This window comes from Amyelois transitella, chromosome 10 (genome assembly GCF_032362555.1).
Source record: "Amyelois transitella isolate CPQ chromosome 10, ilAmyTran1.1, whole genome shotgun sequence".
NCBI classification, from domain to species: Eukaryota; Metazoa; Arthropoda; class Insecta; order Lepidoptera; family Pyralidae; genus Amyelois; species Amyelois transitella.
The window spans coordinates 6,642,153-6,666,819 of record NC_083513.1 but is presented as its reverse complement, the minus strand read 5'-3'; the positions used below and the strand labels follow the sequence as shown (position 1 = coordinate 6,666,819).

At 33.2% G+C, this 24,667-nt stretch overlaps 2 protein-coding genes across 2 annotated transcripts in view; both read left to right on the top strand.

The window, feature by feature from the left end:
- Positions 1 to 2,583, top strand: part of LOC106136360 (lachesin-like) — a 48,106-nt gene extending 45,523 nt beyond the window's left edge. The window contains exon 9 of the mRNA XM_060946208.1: positions 2,429 to 2,583. Coding sequence (XP_060802191.1) covers positions 2,429 to 2,583 — 155 coding nt within the window. The remainder of the gene's footprint in view (positions 1 to 2,428) is intronic.
- Positions 2,584 to 17,759: 15,176 nt separating this feature from the next.
- On the top strand, positions 17,760 to 18,776 carry LOC132902128 (uncharacterized). The gene has a single exon (XM_060946068.1). The coding sequence runs from the start codon at positions 17,760 to 17,762 to the stop codon at positions 18,774 to 18,776; it is 1,017 nt and encodes a 338-aa protein (XP_060802051.1).
- Positions 18,777 to 24,667: the final 5,891 nt, after the last annotated feature.

The window sequence follows — 24,667 nt, the reverse complement described above, 5'->3', positions numbered from 1 at the left end:
AAATGTTAATTTGACGCGAGAATATCAACTTTAATTATGAATGACGTAAAGACTTGTGAATTTGTTCAAAATCATCTGCATAAAAAATACACTTAAAGGCAGGCACCTAAGTGGGATATTTGCTAGCTTGCACTTAAACTAAGTTTTCTAGAAATCATTTATTATCAACATGAAATATTTAATGTTGGCTGTCCCTCTGGGAGTAGGTATGGCGTAGTTTTATGTTTAGTTAAATAAATACAAACTAATTGATCAAAGACGCCACTTAGTAAATAAGGATCAGAGCCAAAAACCTAAAATAAAACAGGTAATGATACAGAACTGAATGTCTCGAAGAAAATCTAAAATACATTTTAATAGAAATCTCATTGAAATTATTTTTAAAAAACTGACACTTATACCGACAAAACACACTATTAACGCAACAAAAGTTTTTGCCCTCCACGGCCTAAATGTTAACGAGGAAACAGTGACCGAATCAAACTACAGTTTGCCGCCACACGGTGTCATCAGAACACTTTTTTGGGGCTGGGATACGATGACGTTCCCGATACGCAACGATTTATGGATATTTAAAAACCTTTTTTAACTATAGAAAATTTACACTATTACATTAAGGTTTTATAGAATGGCTATTTATTTAAAGTAGGTATCAAAAATGTCATAGATATATTGTAAAACTACATTTTGTATGTGTTTAAAATTTTTATTCATTATTATAGGATATTATTATATCGCTTAATAATTGTCGTATGGTTTAACAACTTGGTTGACGTCAAATAAATTACTTAAAAACTAAGTTTACTGCCGCTTCCAAGGCGTCAGTGCAGAAGAAGCGGTAACAAACTGCACTGCAGCATTTTCATCAACAACGTCAACTTCACAATATTAAATTATACTTAGAATAGAATGTGGACGGGAGAATACATTGTTCACGGGAGATTTATATATTTATGCGATTTAATATTGAAAAAAGAAAAAAATATATATATATATTATGGATTGCCAATTTTAAAAAGATTTATGTACAGAGTGTACTGAAATTTTGATTTAAGTTCAAATTAAACTACAATTAATTACGAGGTTCCTGTGCCAAGCTCGAGCCAGATGTTTTTATCATTAAGGTAATCATCAGTCCTATAATAAGCCTTCCCACAAAGTACTTTCTTTACATACTCTTTGAATTTTCGGTTGGGCATATCAAGAACAGACTCCGGCAACCTATTATAAAATCGTATACAGTTCCCCATAAATGATTTACTGACTTTGCTAAGCCTATGAAACGGCATGACTAATTTATGTTTATTACGTAAATTTCTATCAGTTGTGGCACTAACTTTTTGAAAAAAAGAGGTATTTTTCCTAACATACATTATAAGATCAAAAATGTACTGGGACGCTACTGTAGGTATGTTTATTTTCTTAAAGAGTTGTCTTAACGAGTCTCTTGGTCCTAAGCCGTAAATTGCGCGAACGGCCCTTTTCTGAATTATAAAAATAGTTTGTATATCAGCCGCGCTACCCCATAAAAGTAAACCATAAGATAACAAGCTATGAAAATAGCTGAAATAAACAAGCCTAGCTGTAGCTACATCTGTCAATTGTCGGATCCTCCTAACAGCATAAGCGGCAGAGCTAAGTCTATTGGATAGTTTAGAAATATGAGCACCCCACTGTAGCTTTGCATCAATTATAATTCCTAAAAACTTTGTATTTTCAACAAATTCTAATTTCTGGCCTTCCAGTGTTATGTCAGTATTGGCCTGCATTTACTTTCTGAGTTACAAATTGTATCAATATACTTTGCGCATAAATCTTCTGTTTTGAATGCAATATTTATATATGTAGGTATCTTACGTCCAACAGAAGTGATTATGAGATAAGTACTGTAATAAAAATTATAAAAATGTAACTTTTAGTTTAGACTAGGCATTTACTTTTATGAGTAATTGTAATTAAAGTACAACAATCCTCATTAATCTAAAACATGTAAACACGGTATTTGAGCGGGTAATCCTTTACAAATTAGTTTGATTCGCCGCGTTAGAATTTCAATTGATGTTGTACTGTGATTAGTGGTTTAGCAAATCGGTCTCTGGTCAAATAATATTGATATCATGTAAATATTGTTTTTGTACTACTGAATTAAATTTAAAATAATAAAAGTGAGAAAAAGACGAAGAATCAAATTTCATGGATTGCTTCAAATTTGTTAAATGCTAACAATTTGGTAAGTAAACATCTATCAACTAAGTCTCATTGTTAAGTCTACTTTACATACTAAAATAGTATTTATTCACTGTTTTGAGTCTGATTTTAGTGTTTAGTATTTTTATTACACTCCTGAGATACGATTTTAGCAAACGGAAGCCCATGTAAAATAAAACACTTGACACATTATCCAATAACGTTATTATTGTGTATACAGCCGAGAAAATCAGATCGGCTGGCAGTAATGCCGAGTTAGATAATGTTTGCTCTGGGGAGAATCCAAAGGCTCGAGATAAGGCTGGCCACGACCTCGGATTTGTCTCCCACATGCTATACCCAGTTGTATTAATATTATTGCAGCCTTCCTTTTAAATGACACATTTTAAACGGGAAAGTAATTTGTATTCAATTGCTAACGCTCTCTCAATTCGAGACTGTAATCGAAGGCAATATCGAGCCCGTATTTCTCTCGATATAAAATTGTCGCATAATAGAGCTAGCCGGTCACATGAATCACAGGGCTCTTCCAGGCGAGTCTTTGTATTCAGTTTGGCGGATGACGATAACCTTAATGTAAGCGGCGTCACGGCTGGTGGTCCGAAGAAGGATCGCTTTTGTCGTGGTCCCTTCCGCGCGCTCCATTCTTTTCTCTTTATATATTTTCTCACTTGAGTAATTCGAGGACAATAAACATTTATTGTGCTCGTTTATTTGACAGACGATGAAGAAATATCGAATGAGCGAGTTCGTTATATTTACCCTGCGGCGGGCCTTTACGTGTTTATAACGAGCAGTGGTACAAAGAAGTCAGTTTTTCCAAGTTAAAGAATGAGAAAATGATTCGGTTACCTCAGCTAGAATATGAATTTGTGAATCTTAAAGAACAGAGCCTCGAGCCTCGAGGAGAGCGAGTGCTCGGCGAAGACATCCGCATTCGTTTTTGTGTTCAACAAAGAATGAATTTTACGACTTCCTCTCCTAATAATTAACTTTTGGCGTGTTTTATTTTTGTTCAAGAAGTCTGCCACTTTGATTAATGACAATTGCAGTTTTGTTATTGCGCTTAAGTTTTTACGATAATGGAAACCTCTTCTTAAAGTGAAAGGATATTTGAGGCAGATGCTTATAAAAGTAGCGTTCATGCATTTGTATTCTGTTTGCGAGGGGACGATAACTTTAATCCGACCAAAGTGTCACCTTGAGTAGCTACAAAGACGGCCTTTGTTTGAAGGCGAATAACCTATTTATTTTCCGACAGGTTTTGGTCTATTGTCGCCGGTGATGTAAAATTGGACCGCTTGAGAGCAAGCTTGGCTGACTAGACTGCTGGTCCAAATACCGCGACTTGATGGATTGTGATCGAGCGACACACTCATTGATCATGTAACGCGTAGATACTTTCGTTTGGTCACTTAATTTTGCGGTAGATTGCTACAGTCGTGACGTGAGGAAATCGGCTTTCGTCCATTGAAGATTCATTAATACGTCAAAGTGAAAATTTACCTTGGTGATATAAATCAACCACTATAAACATATACATACATACATACATACATATGATCACGTCTATATCCCTTGCGGGGTAGACAGAGCCAACAGTCTTGAAAAGACTGAATGGCCACGTTCAGCTATTTGGCTTAATGATAGAACCGAGATTCAAATAGTGACAGGTTGCTAGCCCATCGCCTAAAAGAGGAATCCTAAGTTTATAAGCCTATCCCTTAGTCGCCTTTTACGACATCCATGGGAAAGAGATGGAGTGGTCCTATTCTTTTTTGTAATAGTGCCGGGAACCACACGGCACATAAACACATACATTTTTGCTTTTATTCTTTAAATATCGACACCTGCCTAATGATTATGATTTGTAACTAAGGCTCTTGTCAGAGCATATTTCCGGTTCTCTTAAAGACCAAAATATTTTCAAACGATAATGAATTATCATACCTATTTTGTTATTCATAATTTCATCTTGTACAAACCCAAACTGGATACCATGATCACCAAATTTATTGTCTCCGGCTTCAAAATCTACAAAATCGTCACGAATGCGGCCGCGGGCTAAATATAGTTAAATAAATCTTAAAATTACGTCGCTGAATATTCATCGTTCGAACGTAATTGTAAAGCTTCAACAAAAGGTTAAGAAATGATACGGTCCCTTTGTAAAAGTTGCAATGTACGTGACAAATCTCCTAGTTTCGAGTTGGGATTGAAAACTGCGATAGAGACGGACCCGACGTGACGGGAATCCTTTATTAGTTTCCCATTTAGAAATAGGTGCACAGACTTTATAGGCCTTAGAGTGAGTGACTATGGTCTGTAAATATGGTATGATGACAATAACTTTAAATAAGCATTTTAATTAAAAGATATTTTAATCATAATGTAGTAGCGTAACGAGTAATATAGAAGGTAAAGTACCTAGAGCGCGTAACTTTCGATTTATATTGGAATAATGCATCATAGAATGCACTACGCCTATAACGTTTAATAGGAGTTTTCGGCAAATTCTGCTTCATTGAAGAACAGCTAACGGTCAATTCCTACATCAGTAAATATAAAAGATATGCTGCCAAATATCAGCAAAAGCACCTTTTCAATCGCAATTTAAGGAAATCTTTGATTTGTAAGAAGATATAATAAATTTATATGTTGGCTGACGTGACTACCCTTTTAGTTATTATGGTTATGTAAAGCGAAAAAACATGGCTATTTTGACCATTAGACAAATTAACATAGTTGTCCTGCATCCACATTTCATTAACTTGCTCAGCCAGATCAAATTTTATCTATTAACAACCCGATATAACGGGTACCTTGATATACCTACTATATAATTAATGCTTTTAACTTAAGCGCGCTCTACCATACATCTCGATGACGCTAACCCAATGATGCACAGAAGTTATCGGTATTTCATCAGACATTTTGTTGGTGCAAGTCGTGTCTAAGATTGTAGTCACGTTCGGTACACTTCATCTTGGTCTTACAATGCAATCAGATAACAAGTAGCTATCTGAGTTAACGCGATTAGACGGCCAGTCAGCCGCGTACTAATCGAAAATCAGCGAAATGAACATAGCCGGAATCATAATCGGCTTTGTCCAATAACTAATCTTATAGTCACTGACTGAATGTTATAAATTATTGCCTCATTGTTTTGACTTGAAACTTTACTGGGTCCAGTTTATTTGCTTCTGATCTCATCATAGTCTTCAACCCTTGATAGTCATATATAGACCTGTCTATTATTATCTCCTAAAATCAAAAAGAAACATGTTTTAAATATAATATGTAGAGAAAAAGAAACATGACTTTTGTGTCACCAAAAATAAGCCAGAAGAATAAAAAGTACTTTAAATGTCTTACTTAATGTTAAACCTAATGAAAATTATTTTTTTTTCTTGTGATTATCAGCCTCTATGTTTTCTGTGTACATAAATAAGTAAATAAATAAAAATAACATACAAATGTCGACTCAATGTAATCACGCACTTGAATAAAGCGGTCGGACATTTCTACAAGTTGAATGGCTCCGATGAAGCTGAAAACAATTGTTTACAGTTATTAAACTGTGAAGATACGTGAGCACTTTGTATTAGTGCTTGGCCATAATATGAACAGAGAATACAGTGGTAAAAAAACGTTTTAAAGAATTAAATTTATCTTAAAGCAATAATAGATTTTTTCTTCCATTCAAGTAAGCAGTTAAAAAATACTTAAGTTTATGTACTTAAGTTTAATCATAGTCAGCCTATGGCATTAGTCCCTTTTGCGTCACCTCTACTCTCTGAAGAGGTCCCCAGGGTTTGCGTGTAACCTTGATCCTGAATTGGGTAAGTCAAGTTTTAGCACGAAGCGACTTCTGTCTGACCTACACAACCTTTAATTCGATAAATATTTAATGTTATAGTCACAAATCGTAACCAGCATCAGCTGGTAGCATGAAATAAAGAAAAATTGGGTATAAAATAAGCGCTTATTTTATACCAGATTTTAGGTTTTAATGTTATTATGTTTTTACAGTTTTTATTGTTCCGAATAACCTAGTATTTTTAGTAGTCATTACCGTACAGCTTAACGTGGCCTTTTAAGACTGCTGGCTCGGTCTACTCCGCGAGAGATATGGACGTGACTATATGTATGTATGTACTATGTGTATTTTCTAATTTTCTTTTAAACCCGAACGCAATGTGGTAACGAAATTTATTTTTATTAATAATAAAGTACATTAATTATCTATGTCTAACCACGCTAAATAACACTAATATTAAAGAAAAACATAACAGATTATGTGGTTCAAATATAAGTCGCCATTTTTCCTTCGAGACTCCTAAAAATGTAAGCTGATTTACCGCGTAGGCCTCGGTGGGCAGCCGCCCGGCAAATAGTCCGGTAGACAAATGCTCACAAATTGACTGGACGTTTTTCACAGTACGCCACGTTTTAGCCCCCGGAGTCTTGCTGAAACGTCAGAATTCTTTTATTAGTCCAATGGTAATTAGCGACTTTTCTTTACAGCGTTTTGATGTAAACAACGTGAGCGTAGGTATTTTTCTTTTCAATATTTCTTGATTTACAATAATGGCTTCTTTGTTAAAACAACATGAGATTCTATTTACTAGATGAGACTAGTCATGGTCCATTTATTAATACATCGCATATGTGCGAGGATTCTAAACAAAACAATGAATAGGGTATGTGATCGAATAGATTTTAAAATTATGTACTTTCTTTAGACTTAGTTAAAATTATTAATAATAAATACTAATATCGTTTTCACCTATGGTTTTCACAACAAAAATTAAGTATCTGGGAATATAAATTTTTTGAAGTTCTTCATTATACTTATTGGTGCTGATAAAAAAAGACGAGTACTCATTGAAAATTATGTATACATACATACATGCATACATATAAATACATCTATATCCCTTGCGGGGTAGACAGAGCCAACAGTTTTGTAAAGATTAATAGGCCACGTTCAATATTATGTATTGTTTGCATATTATATATCATATATTAACAATTATTAAGTGTGTATTAACTTTTGATGAACTTTTAAAATTAATAAATGTAATTCGTATTAATAACGATTTATTTTTTATAATTTACTTTAAAACCACAAATTCAAGATTTTAGGTGTAAACACACGTATTGTTTTGTCTTCCAGAGGCGCTCCGTGGCACGCCACAAAGTACCTCTGGGTATTTTCTGAGCTTATATTAGTCTTAAGGTTTCTGTTTACTAACATATACTTACAATCAAAATTTTTAATAAATATTTTTTTTATTATCTAAAGGGTTATGAATTATTCTATGGCAATTTTGAAGACTTAAAGTTTTTGCACACTTGAATTAATTCGGATTCATCTATGGGATCTATCTCTGTTTCTATAATCAATTTATATTCGGGTAAGCGAGTGATTAGGTGCGGTTGCAGCAGTTCTCAGGAGGGACGGCGTGGACGTGGATGACTCGGACTGGCCAGGATTCTGCTTTATAAAAAAGGTGTTTCGCCACTTAACACAGCAGAAGGTTTCTTGGCATTTTGTAGGTAACACTGTCCTCACAAACAGCAATTCCCACCAAGACCATACCCTAGCTTCCCCCCCCCCCCCCCCCCCCCCAACCGAGCGGGATGGCGACGCACTGTGGATGCCCTCTGCCCTAGCAAGGGGACATAGGACCTTAAGTCAAGTAAGTCAAGTATGGGATCACAGGTGATCACAGTTTATAGCTACATAAATGCTTATTCGATCAAAATATACTCTTTAAACTACTAAAAAAACGAAGAACATTAATTGCATGAAAATAAAAGATCAAAAAGTAGGCGAACAATGACGAAAATCAAATAAAGGCGAGTTCATAAAAACGCTTCATTACCGAGCTTGAAGGCATTAAGTAGCTACAACGACCAAATAAAGCCAAGATTACAAGTTAACCTCATGTTAGTAGGAAACCCCAATGATAAAGCATCTCAGAAAATCCTGCCCCGGGAAGGGTTCCGCTAATCCCTCTTTAGCAAAAACGCTTCGCTCCAAAAAGTGATGGTCGGCTAGGAAGGATGGATCTTCATTACCCAACCGTGTTGTCAGTTAAGCCAAAGGGTCTCAGGATTACTTACTGCTTAATAAAACTTAAAAAACGTCCCACGTAATATCTCAGGCGGAACAGTGATCTCGCCAAATATGGGGATTAAGTTTAACGAAGGAAATTCTATGGTGTTTCTGATGGATAGCTCTTGGAATCACTTACATCTTCAGAGGATATTTCGAAACATGAAAACTTTAAATCTATTTCGTTCACGATTAGTAGGGATATAACCTGATTATGACACACATAAAATTAAAATAAAATAACTGGCACTTATCAACGGATTTGGAAAAAATTCGTTAAACTACTAAATATATAAAGGAGGATTATTGAAAATTGGCATGAAGGTTCACTAATTACTCGTTAATTGTTTGTTTGTTTGTAAACTCTTTATTGCGCACGAAAATATATATTACAAAATACAAAACACTCGTTGAATTTAGAAGAATATGTACAATGACGATTATCCCAATCTGGATTGTTTCGAGCAATCATGGATACATAAAAAATGACGTATGTATTTATTAAAATTAATGCCAATTTCTTATTCAATTAATAAGCACGAATTTATACTGAAACACTTTTCGTTCGCGCACAACAGATTTCAGAATTTATTATGGCACCTCTTTCAAAGTGCGCTTTTACCTTTCTAAATTTATATTCCCCTAAGGCACACAACACCGACCTCAATAAAGCACAATGGCCAATCGAATTATCATATCCTTAGGGTGTTTGAACATTCTCTATGAAATACTCCAAGCGGAAAGTGAGTAAAGTGGGATGCGACATGCACATGATAAGGAAAGGAGTTTTTTTTTTTAATTTGGGTGGCGCTATTATTATTTGGATGTATAAATAATAACATATTATATATCACACATTTTATCTTTACTCGATAGGCAGAGTAACACTACAAGAAGTGCACGTTTAGTTGGATGACAATGATTTGACGGCCTCTGTGGCGCAGCGGTAATACGCTCGTCTGTGACATCGGAGGTCTTGGGTTCGAATCCCGGCCAGGGCATGATGAGAAAAGATCTTTTTCTGATTGGCCTGGGTCTTGGATGTTTATCTATATTAAGTATTTATTATAAAATATAGTATCGTTGAGTTAGTATCTCGTAACACAAGTCTCAAAGAACTTACTTCGAGGCTAACTCAATCAGTGTAATTTGTCCCGTATATATATATATTTATTTAATGATAGAATTTCATTCGGAGCCCTTTTCCTTATTTGACTAATAACAATTTGCAATTTAAGACGATATTATACATTTTTAATTATTCCATCTTAATCCAACAGATATAAAAATAGCCGTCATGTAGTTAGGAAACCTGCCCGTCATAGTTACTTTTAATAGGTAACTTATTACATGATATTGGAATTTGAGGGCCCCGGGCCCGGACGCGATCATATTTCGTGGTTACTAACGGATATTGCCCGCCTGTCTAACTCCTTTTCCAAAGCAATCTGCGTTTGACAGATCTCCCAGTTTTGATCATTCGAGCGGACCCACTCTAGCCTTTACCGCCTCTTTTATATGTGTATTTCTTGGCCATTTTTATATTCGATTCTAAGAAATATGTTCGAGAAACTGGCTGACGATGATTTCATTTAGGGAAAAGTATATTGTATTAGTATTATTAAGCTCGATATTATGTGATGTTACTATTTATGGACAGACAACCTGATGTTCTGTCTTGTCCATTAATATGATATTCGTTATATGCCATAAATGTAAAAATATTGGCAATATTAATGTAAAAAATATCGTATGTATCTATAATATTGCCCAGTTTTACTTCTTTACATTTTATTCTCCTTCTCATCGTAGCCTATTCACTATTAGGTATATTTTTAGATATTAGCTCTAAATTTGGTAATGACAATAAGATTGCATAAACCTTTAGGAAAAAATGGACAACCCTACCTGAGCTTGCTGAGCTTGGAATTTTTTTACACATTATTAAATTACCAAACATATACTCGATTTTTAATTTAGCTACTTACGTACACGTTAACGTACCTGATAATCTTTTATAGACATAACATTGCCGTAACATTTTCTTTTTAAAATTTAATTGTAAAAAGAAGAACTAATAAAAAAATACATGCACCGGGTTAAATAATAAATATTCTGTCTGCGTACTTTAATTGTTTGTTACAAAAAAGTAAAATTAAAAATGCTTTACTTATTATTGCGGGAAAGGTTACAAACCAAGTCTCACTTAGACGGCTTGCAAATCATATAATTCGGAATAATATTTTCATATGATACTTTACATGTAGTGAATAGATTTGGCAATAAATATATTAACGGTAATGCACCGAAAGAAAATTAAATTAACCATGTTTTCCAAGTTCTATTTTTTTATGAAACGAAAAACGTAAACACATATCACTTGACAACCAAATAAAACGAAATAACCTTAGAATTTTCAATGATCGTATTTCCCTTATATGTTGAGAGGCATTGTCGAGCCGAGTAATTGAATAAGAAGATTGCCATCACCCGAGAAAGAATTTAATAACACACGACATAAGTAATAGAAGTGAACGTATCGTATTTGATATAATACCTACGTGCCGCTCTGTACATTCTAACGGCTATTTCAGACCGTCCAAATAGTTTTTTTATTTAAATAAAATTCCAATAATTTCAACGCTTACTGCTCAGTGCGTCGACAACGGGAATACATTGCGCGACCCCTGAACCAACTAGGATAACGATTGGAGGAAAAGGGGAACTAGTTTTACCATTCGATGAAAATAATATGACATTTTGAAAGAACCCGAAGACATAACTGTATTCGCTAACGTACTATGGACCGATAATAATAAGTAGGGAAAGTAATGATAAAGATGTTTTAACTCAACATTTTAAGAAAATTTAATTAATATTTTGCGAAATGTTTCGGTAATATTTTTTTTACTTAATTTTTTCTTTGTAACTTAGACTTTGTAAGGAGCGCAGCTATTATTAAAGTTAAACAGCCCTCTAGAGTATGGGTCTGGTTTCATTTTATTGGCTTAACTTGTTGACTAAAACGTTTACAAAACGAGGCGACAGTGGAAACGAATTCATTTAAAAATAATAAAAACGGGAACAGGCATCCACAAGCTGCGAGGTAGAACTAATTCGATTTGCACATTTAAATCTATAGTCCAAGCTGGCGCTGCCCCGGTTTTAGATAAAATTGATTACTTTGAAACTTTAATACTGTGCTATCGTAAAATAAAAACTGTTTATTTCGTGTGCATACTCTATTTGTGAAGTTGAAATTGTTCGCCGAATCGCATTTGTTTGTACCGGTAACTAATTATAGTGTTTCTGATTTGTGGAAATAAAAAAAGGAGAGTATTGAAACATTGTTTGCTAATAAGAACATTTAGATTAATATATCACGTCCTTAAATAAACAAATGCCGTGTGGTTTTCGGCACTTTAGTATAGAACGGCAATGGTCTAAAAGGCCTGACATTATTTGAATCTCAATTCCATTATAATATGCCTTTTGGTTTTCACGCGACTGTTGGCTCTGTCTACCCCGTAATATATAGACGTGATAATATTGTAGGTATGTTTATGTTTTGAATAAACAAAGCCAACAATCACGAAAATAGTCAAAGACCATATTCGGCATAATGATCTGGAATTGCTCGAAATTTTTAAATAATGATTTTCGTCACATTCATTTAGCTAATTTGAATAAATTGCTTATTTAAAAATCACTTATTATAACTCTTTATTTGCACTAAAACCCTGAAGTTACGAATAGCCAGATATGAGCAGCTACTTAGTAACTTTTCTTAAACATATAATATTGATATATTCTGGTATTATACGTATATGCTGTGATAGCAATAAACGCTTTAAAAGAAACACAACGAATTCTAGACAAATATACTGCAGATTAACTAAAACCTCTAGCGCAATGCAATTGCAACAAACATTTAAAAAACCGGTCAAATAATAACCGCACGTGATATTAGGTCGTTTGAATACGTAATGCTATCGTAAGTAAAAGAAGTTCCATAAATGCTTTTAGTCGAAGCGTGTTGGGTCAAATGTGAACTATAAATCTGGCGAAATGACAGGGCCGCGATAGCACCCGATGGCCGGGTGTGTATTTGATAATGGGAGGTTGACACCTGCTGCCCATAGGCACCAAACGATTTATATTCAGACTTTTGTACTTTTAGGTTTTGCATAATTCAGCATTTTAGTAGCATAAATATTGAAAATTTGCTTTTGCGAGCGTTGATTGTTCTTTGGGAACTAATCGTTATTTCGATCTTAGAAATTTCGTCAAAGTTTAAGAAGATTAATCTTTAAAAATGATTAACAAATAACATCACACTATTTTTATATAGTTACTTTTAAGGCGTCTCGTATTTAGCCGTATATTATGTCAATTTATAAATGTTTTACTTTGTGATATGGTTTAAAAAAAAGCTCATGTCGGATCATCGGAATTATATCTGGGTTGAACTAGCGATAACATTTTCGGTGTAACAAAGTATTGGTATGATTATCACGTATATTTCAATGAAATTTTAAAAAAGAAAATGTATCATAGAAATAATATAAAATTCAGTTCTATGCGACACAACTAAATTGAAAATTCTGTCATGTTTTCAATTTTATGAGTGAAATGAAGAATGGAGCCAACTCTATATATTACACGGGATAAATCTAAAATAGTACAGAGACCATCTTGACACTTTTATCGATGGTAGAAAACGACTACAACTGAGCATGATGTGAGAAAACATATGAATTTTAAAGAGTTACTGCAGCTTTTTCTCTCTTTACAATTTCTTAACTGTTTGAAACTGAAGTATGCTTGCGTTCTATGTAACATACTTAAAGTCACTTCTATATCTCTTGCATAGTATACAGATGAAAACAGATGTTACTAAGACGATCTTTTATTTCAGTCGGTAGGTACTTTTTAATGCACTTCACTTTTGCGTTTCTATGAAAATATTGTAACTACATTTTTTATCACAATGTCTGCTATAGTTTTTAAATATTTTTTAAAGGCCCTAAAAACAATTTGATTTTTGAAGTGATAAGACTGATGTGGGAGATAAAAAAAAATACAATGACTTAAAAAATCCAACAAACCTCTTACCTGAATCTCCACATGTTATTTACAACAAAATCATACAAAAATGCAGTGTCTTTCTACTTTTAAACCCTCTAAGCCTGTCTGAATCTCTAAATCGCGTATTTTTCACGAAAGCTCGATACTCAACATCGTAAAACAGTCACGTTTTTAGTGTCGGTGGCTTCGTGGGCCCACTTTTAACAATATCATAACCTGCTATGCCTTCAAAGGTCGATAGCTTATTGAATTTCTGCATGAAAAGGGTTCGGTGAATGTGAATTCGCTGTTTCCGCTCGTTATATAAGTGGTGACAATTTTTCAAACATTGTGAAAAATATCGGATTTTTCAAGAGAATTCCGTCCGAATAACATTATCTATTATGTTTACGAGATACTTGAAAGATTTTTTTTATGATCAGCGATCGCAAACGAGCTGCCAATGTCTCTTGGATGTTGTTGCATTTATTCCAAAGTGTGCAGGGAATGAGGCCCATATTTTAAACATTTCACAAAGCTTATATATTTAAGAGCAATGTTTATCATATAATTCAAAACACCTACATCTCTCACAGTTCAGGCTGTGCGCCTGTGGATTGCTTTACCCGGTGACATACGCACCTCACAAACAATAGGTAATTTGAGCAAGGACTTGAAGTCACTACAGATTTAGATGAGATATATTCGACTTAACTTCTTCATTTTTCTTAATAATATAATTTTGTATATTTATTTTATGTAGTATTTATTTATTGTACCTATGTATTCTATGTACGTTTATATTTAAAGTTTTTGTATGTAAGTATTTATTATATATCTGTAAGGTATGCTGCCCACCCAGTTCCACGTTTTACTCATTACTACTAAAGACAAGCTGGGAGAGACTGCTTAGCGATAAGTCCGTCTTTGCTTAATTTTTTTTTGTGTATATTTCTACCAATAACAGTATGGAATTTTGTTACGGGCAATAAAGATAATTTGTATTGTATTGTATAAAGACAACCAAAGGAAGCAGCTCTGTTTTATTGCTCTTAATAATGAACCGAACAAGACGGAATGCAACAAACAAACAACTTTGAATTACACGCATGACTAGTTGCCGAGCGGGAAATATTTTTCTAATTGGCTCAGTTGAAAAGATTCAATAAACGATTTTACACTGCTAACAATTTCGAGTAAATAGCAAATTCTCGACACGGAGAATTTTCTACAAGTTTGTACTGTACAGAAGTAATTGATTTTAATTCCGCTGGCAGTACGTTGAAACGCAGTGGAGCGTTAATGAAAAATAATTTTCCCATCTGAAGTTGTAAGTTAAAGAGCCGTAGAGCGGCGGCCACGTCCACGCTGCGCTGAGAAATACTGTCCATTAAACGTGCGGTTTAGAAATTCTTCTCTATAGGTTTTTTATTCAGAACTTTTGCACCATTTAAAGCACATTTTACTTGCATCGAGTGAATTGCTATGTCAGTCGATTCAGCACATTTTGGGGTTAAATTGACTGAGTCGACTCACGGTCTTTACGTGGCTATTTGGGGACCGCCGAACTAACAATGGCTTAAGAGCCTACCATGATCCCAAATTATCTTTCCGATGCCTTACTAAACAGAAAAAAAATCACCTTTTCCTTTTTATTATTTAAGTTTGATAAGACCTTTAACCAATTACAAGGAAAATAGACATTTACCAAGGAGACCGATGATAAAGATGATGTTTGTCATGGTTGCACGCTTCGTTGTCTCTTTTGTATAAAAGCCGGTTAATTTCTAGAATTCAACAACTGAAAATAGACCAGACAGACAAAAGATAATTTAAATAGAAAAATCTATTAATATCACAGCACAAAAAGTAAGAATCATTTAGGTCTAGAAGCCTATTTACTATACTTGGTGTAACAGTTTTCAGGCGATAGATTGATGAGCCGGACTGACATCGTCATTACGTCCCGTTCGGCTCCAGGATAATTGGAGCGAATGTTTTCGTCTAAACAACAAAATAGTGAGAGTATAGAACTTGTTCTTGTACGTATTTAATTTCGATTTATGGTAGGCGAACATGTTATAAGTCACCGTTCACCAGTATATATATCACCACGGAGGTACACATTTAAATAATAGTTTTCATTTAAATGAAAAATTGTTTTAATAAATCTTTTTTATATTGACAGACAAGGATAACAAGACTGAATTATTATCAGATTGATTTAGTTTACATTCAGTTATAAATTGTAAATTAAAACTTGCTAAGAAATATGCATCTCATAATACTGATAATGCCTACCATTTCGTGCAGCACTATTTCAAACAGATTTAAGTGAAACGGTATGTTTGCCCTGATTTTGGGATGTTAAACTCAGTCCTCTGCAGCAAACACAAATTAATTATCGAATTACCGACAAAGTCACGTCGCCCATGTGTACTCTATTTAATTCATGTCCGTACACTCTAATGACTGGCATTTCTGTTTACCAACGGGACAAGCCGCCTTTTATTGAGCCGTTTGCGTTCAGCCCGAGCATTTGGCGACCGGTTTTATACTTTTTAAAGTTCCAACGTTACGGAACTTTTAGTATCTTTTTATTTCAAGCCTCTGCTTTCTCTTTAGATAGCGTGGTTTGAATAAAACAGGAGATATACTTTTAGTAAGACTTATTTGGTTGAGTATTTGTGAATATAAAATATCACACAGCGCTTTAAATGATAACAAATAAAAAAATCCCATATATATTGCTTCCCAGAGTTTTATTGTTGGTTAAAGTTTAAGGTTCATGATTGTTTATCAATTAATGTATGTTAAGGTATTTAAGTAATCTTTACTTCACTATAGTACATTCTAATGACCATTTCTGATTACCAACGAGACTAGCCGTCTTTTATTGAGCCGTTTGCGTTCAGCCCGCGCATTTGGCGACCAGTTTTATACTTTTTAAAGTTCCAATGCTACGAAACTTTTAGTATCTTTTTATTTCAAGTAGAGAGTGCTGCAGCTATTTGAATAATTGATATTATTCAAATAAATGCTACAATATATATTGACACATTTTTAATTGACAGAAATTAAATACAGAGTCAAAAAAAAATCACAATTTGAAATATTCATTTAGAATGATATGATAAATCCGTAATCATAAGTAAAGTACTCGTATCATGTTGGTAAACGTTTGGGATTCATTAACTTATCAAAAGAAGGATATAATTTTATAGTTATAAAAGAAAATGTTAGTAGATGTTTATTGGGAATTCTGGGACAATTTTGTGTCCCAGAATTCCCAATAAACAAAATTCGATTCATTCTAAACACAAAACATTAGTCGAATGCACTCACCTGACTCCACTATAAAATTGATAAGAATCACCCGCGAGCTCGTGGAAAGATCACACACCGAACACACTTTTTACACATGATTCATTCTAACCATCAAACATTATTTTGTTGTGCTTTCCTGATTCCTGTTTTACCAACAAGATTTTACATGTTAAATTATAAAACGTGTTTATTCGTTAAACCTAAATTCATTTCGCTCAAATTCGTTGAGTACTGCAGACGAGTTTAAGCACATGCTAATAACTAGAAATGAAATTTGTGAAACAAAAAGACTCACTAAAATTAGATTGTATTTGTCCTGCTTCATCACAAGAACCAAAACGACACGGAAACCTTCTGCCGAACACAATACGTTGTATCGTTTGTGGTCCATCAAATTGTGGAAAAACCAACTTAGTAATAAGTTTATTGTTACATACAGATGGTCCGCGATTTTGTAACTTATATGTTTATTCAAAATCTTTATATCAAGCAAAATACTTATTTTTAGAGAAAGTTATGAACATGGTTTCTGGTACAACCTTTCATAAATACAATCACAATTGTGTAATTTTGAGTCCTCACGAAGCGCTACCTGATTCTATTATAATATTTGATGATGTAGCTTGCGAAAATCAGAACAGCATTAGAGATTATTTTGCTATGGGTCGACATAAGAAAATTGATTGTTTTTATATTAATCAAACATATACAAAAATACCTAAACAACTAGTGAGAGACAATTCCAATTTGATTGTATTATTCAAACAAGATGACATTAATTTGAAACATGTTTATGATGAGCATGTTGGGTCTGATATGTCATGGAATCAATTTCGTGAAATGTGTTCAAAAGTTTGGAAAAAGCCTTTTAGTTATCTTGTTATTAATAAGGATTGTGATAAAAACAAAGGATGTTATAGGTCAGCATTTGACACTTTTATAGTTTTAGATTAACATACTTAATACAATGTAGTGATAATGTAGGGTCACTTTAAAGTGTGATCTGCGACTGAACACAATATCAAGCAGTAAAATGGAAAAAACATTTAAAAAACAAATAGTTAAGTCAGCAGCAGCTGTTAAAAGAAAAGTGGGGATGATTAACGATACAAAAAACGTAAATAATATGACACTGGAGAAAATTTTCAAACCTATTGTTGATCCCCTTAATTTGATAGCCAATAAAAATAATGACAAGTGGGTTGAGAATGAAAATAATTACATCACCTCTGTTGGGAAAAAATGTAAAAATGAAAGTACATCGTCTTATTCATCCAATGAAGAATCGAATGACACTGTTTCTGAAAGCGACTTTCCTAATAATTACAACAAAACTTTAATTTCCACACCTTCTGAAGATCATAATGTCAGTGAAGGTTCGTTCAAATCTATTGCGTCTTCTCCAGATAATCGTCAAACTTTGTCGTGGTCTACATCATCAGAAGTAATGGATGCTATACCTTTTGGAGTTAGGCATGAGCGGGGAAAACTAATGCTTGGCAATATTCGTGTTTTCGATAATGATAACATTCTGAAAATAGGAACTCGAATTTTAAAGAAGACAGATGGTTTACGAGAGTTACTATTTAAAAGGAAACCTGATCTAGAAAAAGTCAGAGAGGAGGACTTGCAAAATTATAAATTGTTACTAATTGATACTAATGCACATCGACGTAATTATGAGTCATCTAAACCTATAAACAGTAACAAAGGTTTTAAATACATTAATGTCATTAAGCCTTTATTTAAATTTTCAAAAAATATGACTTCAAGTGTAGAAAGTCTCCCTCAAGGAAAAGGTATTCCACTTCTGAAAAAAGTAAAAAAATATACTGATTATGTTTATTGGGATGATCCCAACGAACTGGTAGAACGATTAAAATTGTTGTTAGGATCACGAGTGGCTGGCAATAGTGGTGTAGATAATGAAATTATTGCAGTCATAGAAGAATTACGAGAAGCTGGAATTATAAATATAGAACATAAACAGCTATCGCCACAGAAAATGAGCAGTATTATTCGAGATCTCCAATCATCTAGACAGCAATGAATGTAGATAAGTTCGGTCATCACGTCCATAAACGTTTGCGATTATTAGAATTTATCGACACTTTAAACGATACATTGGTGAAAACTGATGCTGGACACTATGATTTGAAAACATCTAAATTAAAAGGTCTTTCATCTCCAAATGAAGCCGATGAAGCAGTGAACAAAGCATACGTCGATAATATACTACAAGAGTTAAGAAAAGAAATAAGAGTGGTTAATGATAATATACAAGTATATTTAAAAAAATTGGAAAAAGCTACATCAGACCGTTTGTCAAAATCGTTTTATACAAAACAAGAAATAGATAATTTGATTGAACTTAAATTGAACCAACACAATGAGCAAAAAAAACATAGTGGATGAAATTCATAAAGCAGCAAGAAGAAATTTTCCTCGTCGATTTACAATTATAAAAGGAATAGACGACTTATGGCAAGCTGATCTTATGGATTTTCAGAAATATTCTTATTTTAACAAAGGATATAAATACGTTTTAGTTGTAATAGATACTTTTACAAAATATGTGTGGACATATCCTATAAAATCAAAAAACAAAAAATGTGTGACAAAAGCAATGTTTGAAATTTTATCTCGTTCAAAACGAAAACCTATAAATTTACAAACTGATTTAGGCAAAGAATTTTATAATGATGCTTTTAATAAATTGTGTAAGAAATATGACATTAATCATTATTCCACTTACTCCACTAAAAAAGCTTCTATTGTGGAAAGAGTTATTCGTACAATAAAATATAATCTTTACAAAATTTTTAGTTTGTATGGTTGTTATAAATGGTTAGGACCAAATTTAAATTCCTTTGTAGAAAAATATAACAATACTACTCACCGTACTACTAAATTTAAACCTGTCGACGTAAATAAAGTAAACCAGATAGATGTTAGATGTAACATATTGCGTGCACAAAAACGAGTTTTATATCGCAAGCCTAAGTTCCACGTTGGTGATAGTGTTCGGATAAGTAAATTCAAAGGTGATTTTTATAAAGGATACACTCCCAACTGGTCGACAGAAATATTCGTTATTGTCAAGGTAAATGATACGAATCCACCAACATACCTATTAGAAGACAAACATAAACAGAAAATTTTGGGAGCTTTTTATGAATATGAATTACAAAAAACGAAATTTCCAGAACTTTATCTTATTGAAAAAGTTATTAAACGAAAAGGTAATAAACTTTATGTAAAGTGGTTAGGTTTATGTGAAAAAGAAAATAGTTGGGTGGACAAGAATGCATTACTATTGTAATATAAAGTGAGCGTCATAATAAATATCTTCATTTTAAGAATATCTATGAAGAAGGGAAGAGGTATTTTAAATAACGTCATCAATAATTTACCTTTCGAACTACATATTCCTGGATATCAGTTTTGTGGACCAGGTACTAAACTTCAAAAACGATTATTGAGAGGTGACCGAGGTATAAATAAATTGGATGAAGCTTGTATGTACCACGATATTGCATACAATAATAAGGATTTAAACATTCGACATAAAGCAGATTTAGACCTTTTGAATATGGCTAAGAAGAGAATAAAATCGAAGAGTGCTGGAAAAGGAGAAAAATTGGCTTCATGGATTGTAAAAAATGCAATGAAAGCAAAACTCAAAGCTGGCGCTGGAGTTCGTTCATTTATGAAAGTAGTGAAAAATATACAATCTAAGCTGAAAAATATTAAATCAAAGGACAAGCGTTCAACTATAAACTTTGCATATGCAACCGCAAAAAAACTATTTTCTAAAAATAACGGATCACGTACACGTTTACCACGATGTATACCCATTCCTAAATGCGGAGGCTTTTTACCGCTCATTCCCATCTTTGCCGGTCTGTCAGCTTTAGGTTCACTTGCTGGTGGCGCGGCAGGTATAGCAAAGGCTGTTAATGATTACAAAGTAGCTCAGAAAAACTTTGAAGAGTCTAAACGACATAACAAGATGATGGAATCTGTTGCTTTAGGAAAGGCTTTGTATATAAAACCATATAAAAAGGGAGCAGGATTATATCTAAGTCCTTCAAAAAACTGAAAAAGCGGCTACCCAGACGAGCACTAACCAATTTAGATATAATGGAACATGCTATTGATATTCCTTACTTTCGCGGAGTGTATATGAGAGATACTCTTCCTCGGATACCAAAAAAAATTGAGTGTGCTATATTAAATTTAGATAGTTCTGACAATCCTGGAACACATTGGGTAGCCTACGTTAAATATATTAATTACTGTGAATATTTTGATAGTTTTGGTGATTTAAAACCACCATTGGAACTAGTAAATTATTTAAGTCCATTAACTATAAATTATAATTATTTGCAATATCAATCTTATGGTACTATAAACTGTGGACACCTTTGTTTAAAGTTTTTAAAAGAATTTTGGAAACATCATTTGTATAAATAATATAATAAAAATATATTTGTATCAGTATAATAATGTCTTTCACTGTGTCAATAACAGGCAGAGGAGAATTTTTAACAACTAACTATTCCCCTACATTACAACTGAATGGAGAGTACGAATGTGGGCTTTTGTATTTTTCTACATTTAATTCTATACCTAACATAGACGCAAAAAATAACAAATTTTACTATGGAAAAGATGAAGTTATTGAAATTCCTGAAGGATCGTATGAGTTTCAAGATATTTGTGATTATCTGAAAAGTAATATAAAGAATGCAGCGTTGAAATTGAGTTGTAATAATAATACGTTAAAAACAAGAATTTTTTGTTCCAAAGATGTACACTTTAATAAAAATAATTCAATCGGAAAAATATTAGGATTTAATAGAGAATCAATCAAAGCTAATATAAGTGCAGAATCTCAGCATCCTGTCAGCATTTTAGCTACAACTATCGTACGCATCGAATGTGATGTTATCAGCGGATCATTTGTAAACGGAAAAGCAAGCCATATTATTTATGAATTTGTGCCTAACGTACCCCCTGGTTACAGAATTATTGAAATACCTAAGAATTTAATTTACTTTCCTGTCAATCAGAGCTCAATAAATTCACTCAATATAAGGTTGTTAGACGCAGAAAACAAGCAAATTAACTTACGCGGTGAAGAAGTTCAGTTGTATTTGCACTTTAAACCAAAATGTTAAATTTTCATAAAAACACCTTCACTCCTATAAAAAGACTCAGTCCTAAAGGATCACCTCACAAAGAAACATCGCTGCGAATTAAAAAAAAACTAACAAAGAAAAATAAAGACTTTTTAAGGCTACTAGGTTTGTTAATATGAACATTTTAAATATATGCCAACCAGCGTCTTACGACAATAGCATAGAAAGTTTTGAATATCATTCGTACAAGCCTTATGTTTCAAGTTTTAACAAAAATGATGAAATACGGATACCGATTAATCAACAAGACTTGTATGTGTTGCCTGCACTCAGCTGTTTGTATATTGAGGGCAGAGTCGATGTGTATAAACAAAATAACGCTAGCAAAGAAAAAGTGCCGAGTGTGCATTTCGTAAACAACCCTGTACTATTTCTATTTCAAGATATAAGATATGAACTAAATGGGATAGAAATAGATAAGGTTAAAAATGCAGGTATTACCACAACAATTAAATCTTATCTATCATTGAATGAAAATGAATCCAAAAGCGCAAAAGTTTGGGGTTGGTCTCCTTCAGGCATTACCACCGATGGAGGATTTTCTGTGTATATACCGTTAAATAAAATATTAGGTTTTGCAGAAGATTATGAAAAAATCATAATGAACTGTAAACATGAATTAGTACTATTGAGAAGTAATACAAATCTCAATTCCTTATTACTAAGTTCTGGAGAAATTGTCGAAGATATAATTATAAATAAAATAGTTTGGCGAGTTCCTCATGTTCGAGTGTCGGACCGTGAAAGAATCAATTTACTTAAACATTTAGAAAAAGATCGAGCGATAACCTTAGCGTTTCGTAACTGGGATTTGTATGAGTACCCATTGTTACCCAAAACCAGGAAACATACTTGGTCCATTAAAACTTCATCACAGTTGGAGAAACCAAGATTTGTTATTATTGCTTTACAAACAAACCGTAAAAGTAATGCAACAATGTCGATGGCAGAGTTCGACCATTGTCATATTCGAGACGTAAGAGTATTTCTAAATTCTTCATATTATCCGTATGAAGGTTTAAATATTAGTTTCTCCGACAACAGATATTCATTAATATATGAACAATACGCAAGATTTCATCAGTCTTATCATAGTCGCCGAGCGGAGCCGTTGATGGGATTAAAAGAATTTAGAGACATAGCTCCGTTATTTGTTATAGACTGTTCACGACAGCATGAAATGTTAAAGGGATCAATTGATGTGAGAGTTGAATTCGAATCTGACCAAGACATACCCGATCAAACGGCTGCATATTGTCTGATACTGAACGATTGCATATTTGAATACAAGCCATTGAGCAATATTGTAAAGAAGTTATCATGAATGCTAATACAATAATCATAGATTTACAAGGGTTTAAGGATTTGAAAAATAATTTTATTATTAAGGAATTTTCGATTGCAACTATGGAATACACACAAACTTTCTTGGTTAAAGCACCTTATTCTTTTAAAACTCTTTCTGATGAAGAAAAAAAGCGAGTTCGATGGTTAGAAAATAATCGAGGACTACATTGGTATGAAGGGTTTATCGATTATCGAGAATTCCGGCGAGTTATAATTCCATATTTAAAAAGTAAAATTGTCTTAGTTAAAGGAAATGAGAAGATTGTATGGATTCAAGAGTTATGCAACGATTGTGAAATTATAGAACTGGGTGAAAAGGGTTGTCCTAAATTACTTAAATTATATGAGGATTATTGTGAGGAGAATAATCAGGTGTTAAATTGTGTTCATCATAAAAAAACGTGTGCTTTGAGAAATGCACTCTGTTTAAAAAAGTGGTGTCAAGACAATTTTGTGTTTAATTCTTTATTTCAATTATAATAACATTTTTCGAATAATAAAAATATTTACTGAAAAAAATATACTGTGTTCTTATTATTATTATTTAGGTTATGGTTCCTAATTAAACTATAAAATAAAGGCACATATTTTTTAAATTTTACGTTTATTGATACTAGGCAAATAACACAAATCTGTAAAAAAATAACACAATGACATAAAAACTGATAAAGGAAATTACATTAATTGTACATACATTTTAATATATAATTTTAAAACCAATTAGTATAACTATAGTTACAATTTTTTTTTAATATTTCTAATATTTTTTTCAGTCTGGTCCATAATTTCATCACCACCATCTTTTACCACATATTGAGAGCTCAATAAGACCCTATCGTCCTGAAAACCGTCACTTATTACTTGATTACACTCTAAGTCAAGCACTTGAATCTTGATCAGTCTTAAGACCTTTGTCGGGAGCACTTTTTATCACAAACGATTGACGGGGAACATGTGATGTGACAATCTTTTTGGAAAAATCTACCTTATTGCGACCCCCTTTAACTTCATTTTCCGTGTATGAATACTTAATTTTGATGGTTCGGTGGGACGACTGTATCTTGAAAAGTTCTTCGGAGATTCCAAACGAATCTCGAAGACATTGAAATGACTCTGGTATTAATGTTTCACTATCTGGAAAGATCTATCGCATCCTGTTGTCTGTAACAAAAAATAAAAATACACATAACAATAATTCTAATAAAACGGGTTTGATCCCCGACCAGGCTAACATGGAAAAATAGTGTTTTTCAGGTAGACCTGGGTGGGATTTATTAAAAATTATAGTATCGTTAGGTTAGTACTTATCCTGCGACACAAGTTTACCACTTACTATGGGGCTAGCTCAATCTGTATGGTTTATCCCTTCTTATTTAAATCAATAATAAAG

What these genes read in the sequence shown, in the direction of transcription:
- LOC132902128 (XM_060946068.1), top strand. Translation starts at nt 17,760, where the DNA reads ATGGAAAAAACATTTAAAAAACAAATAGTTAAGTCAGCAGCAGCTGTT.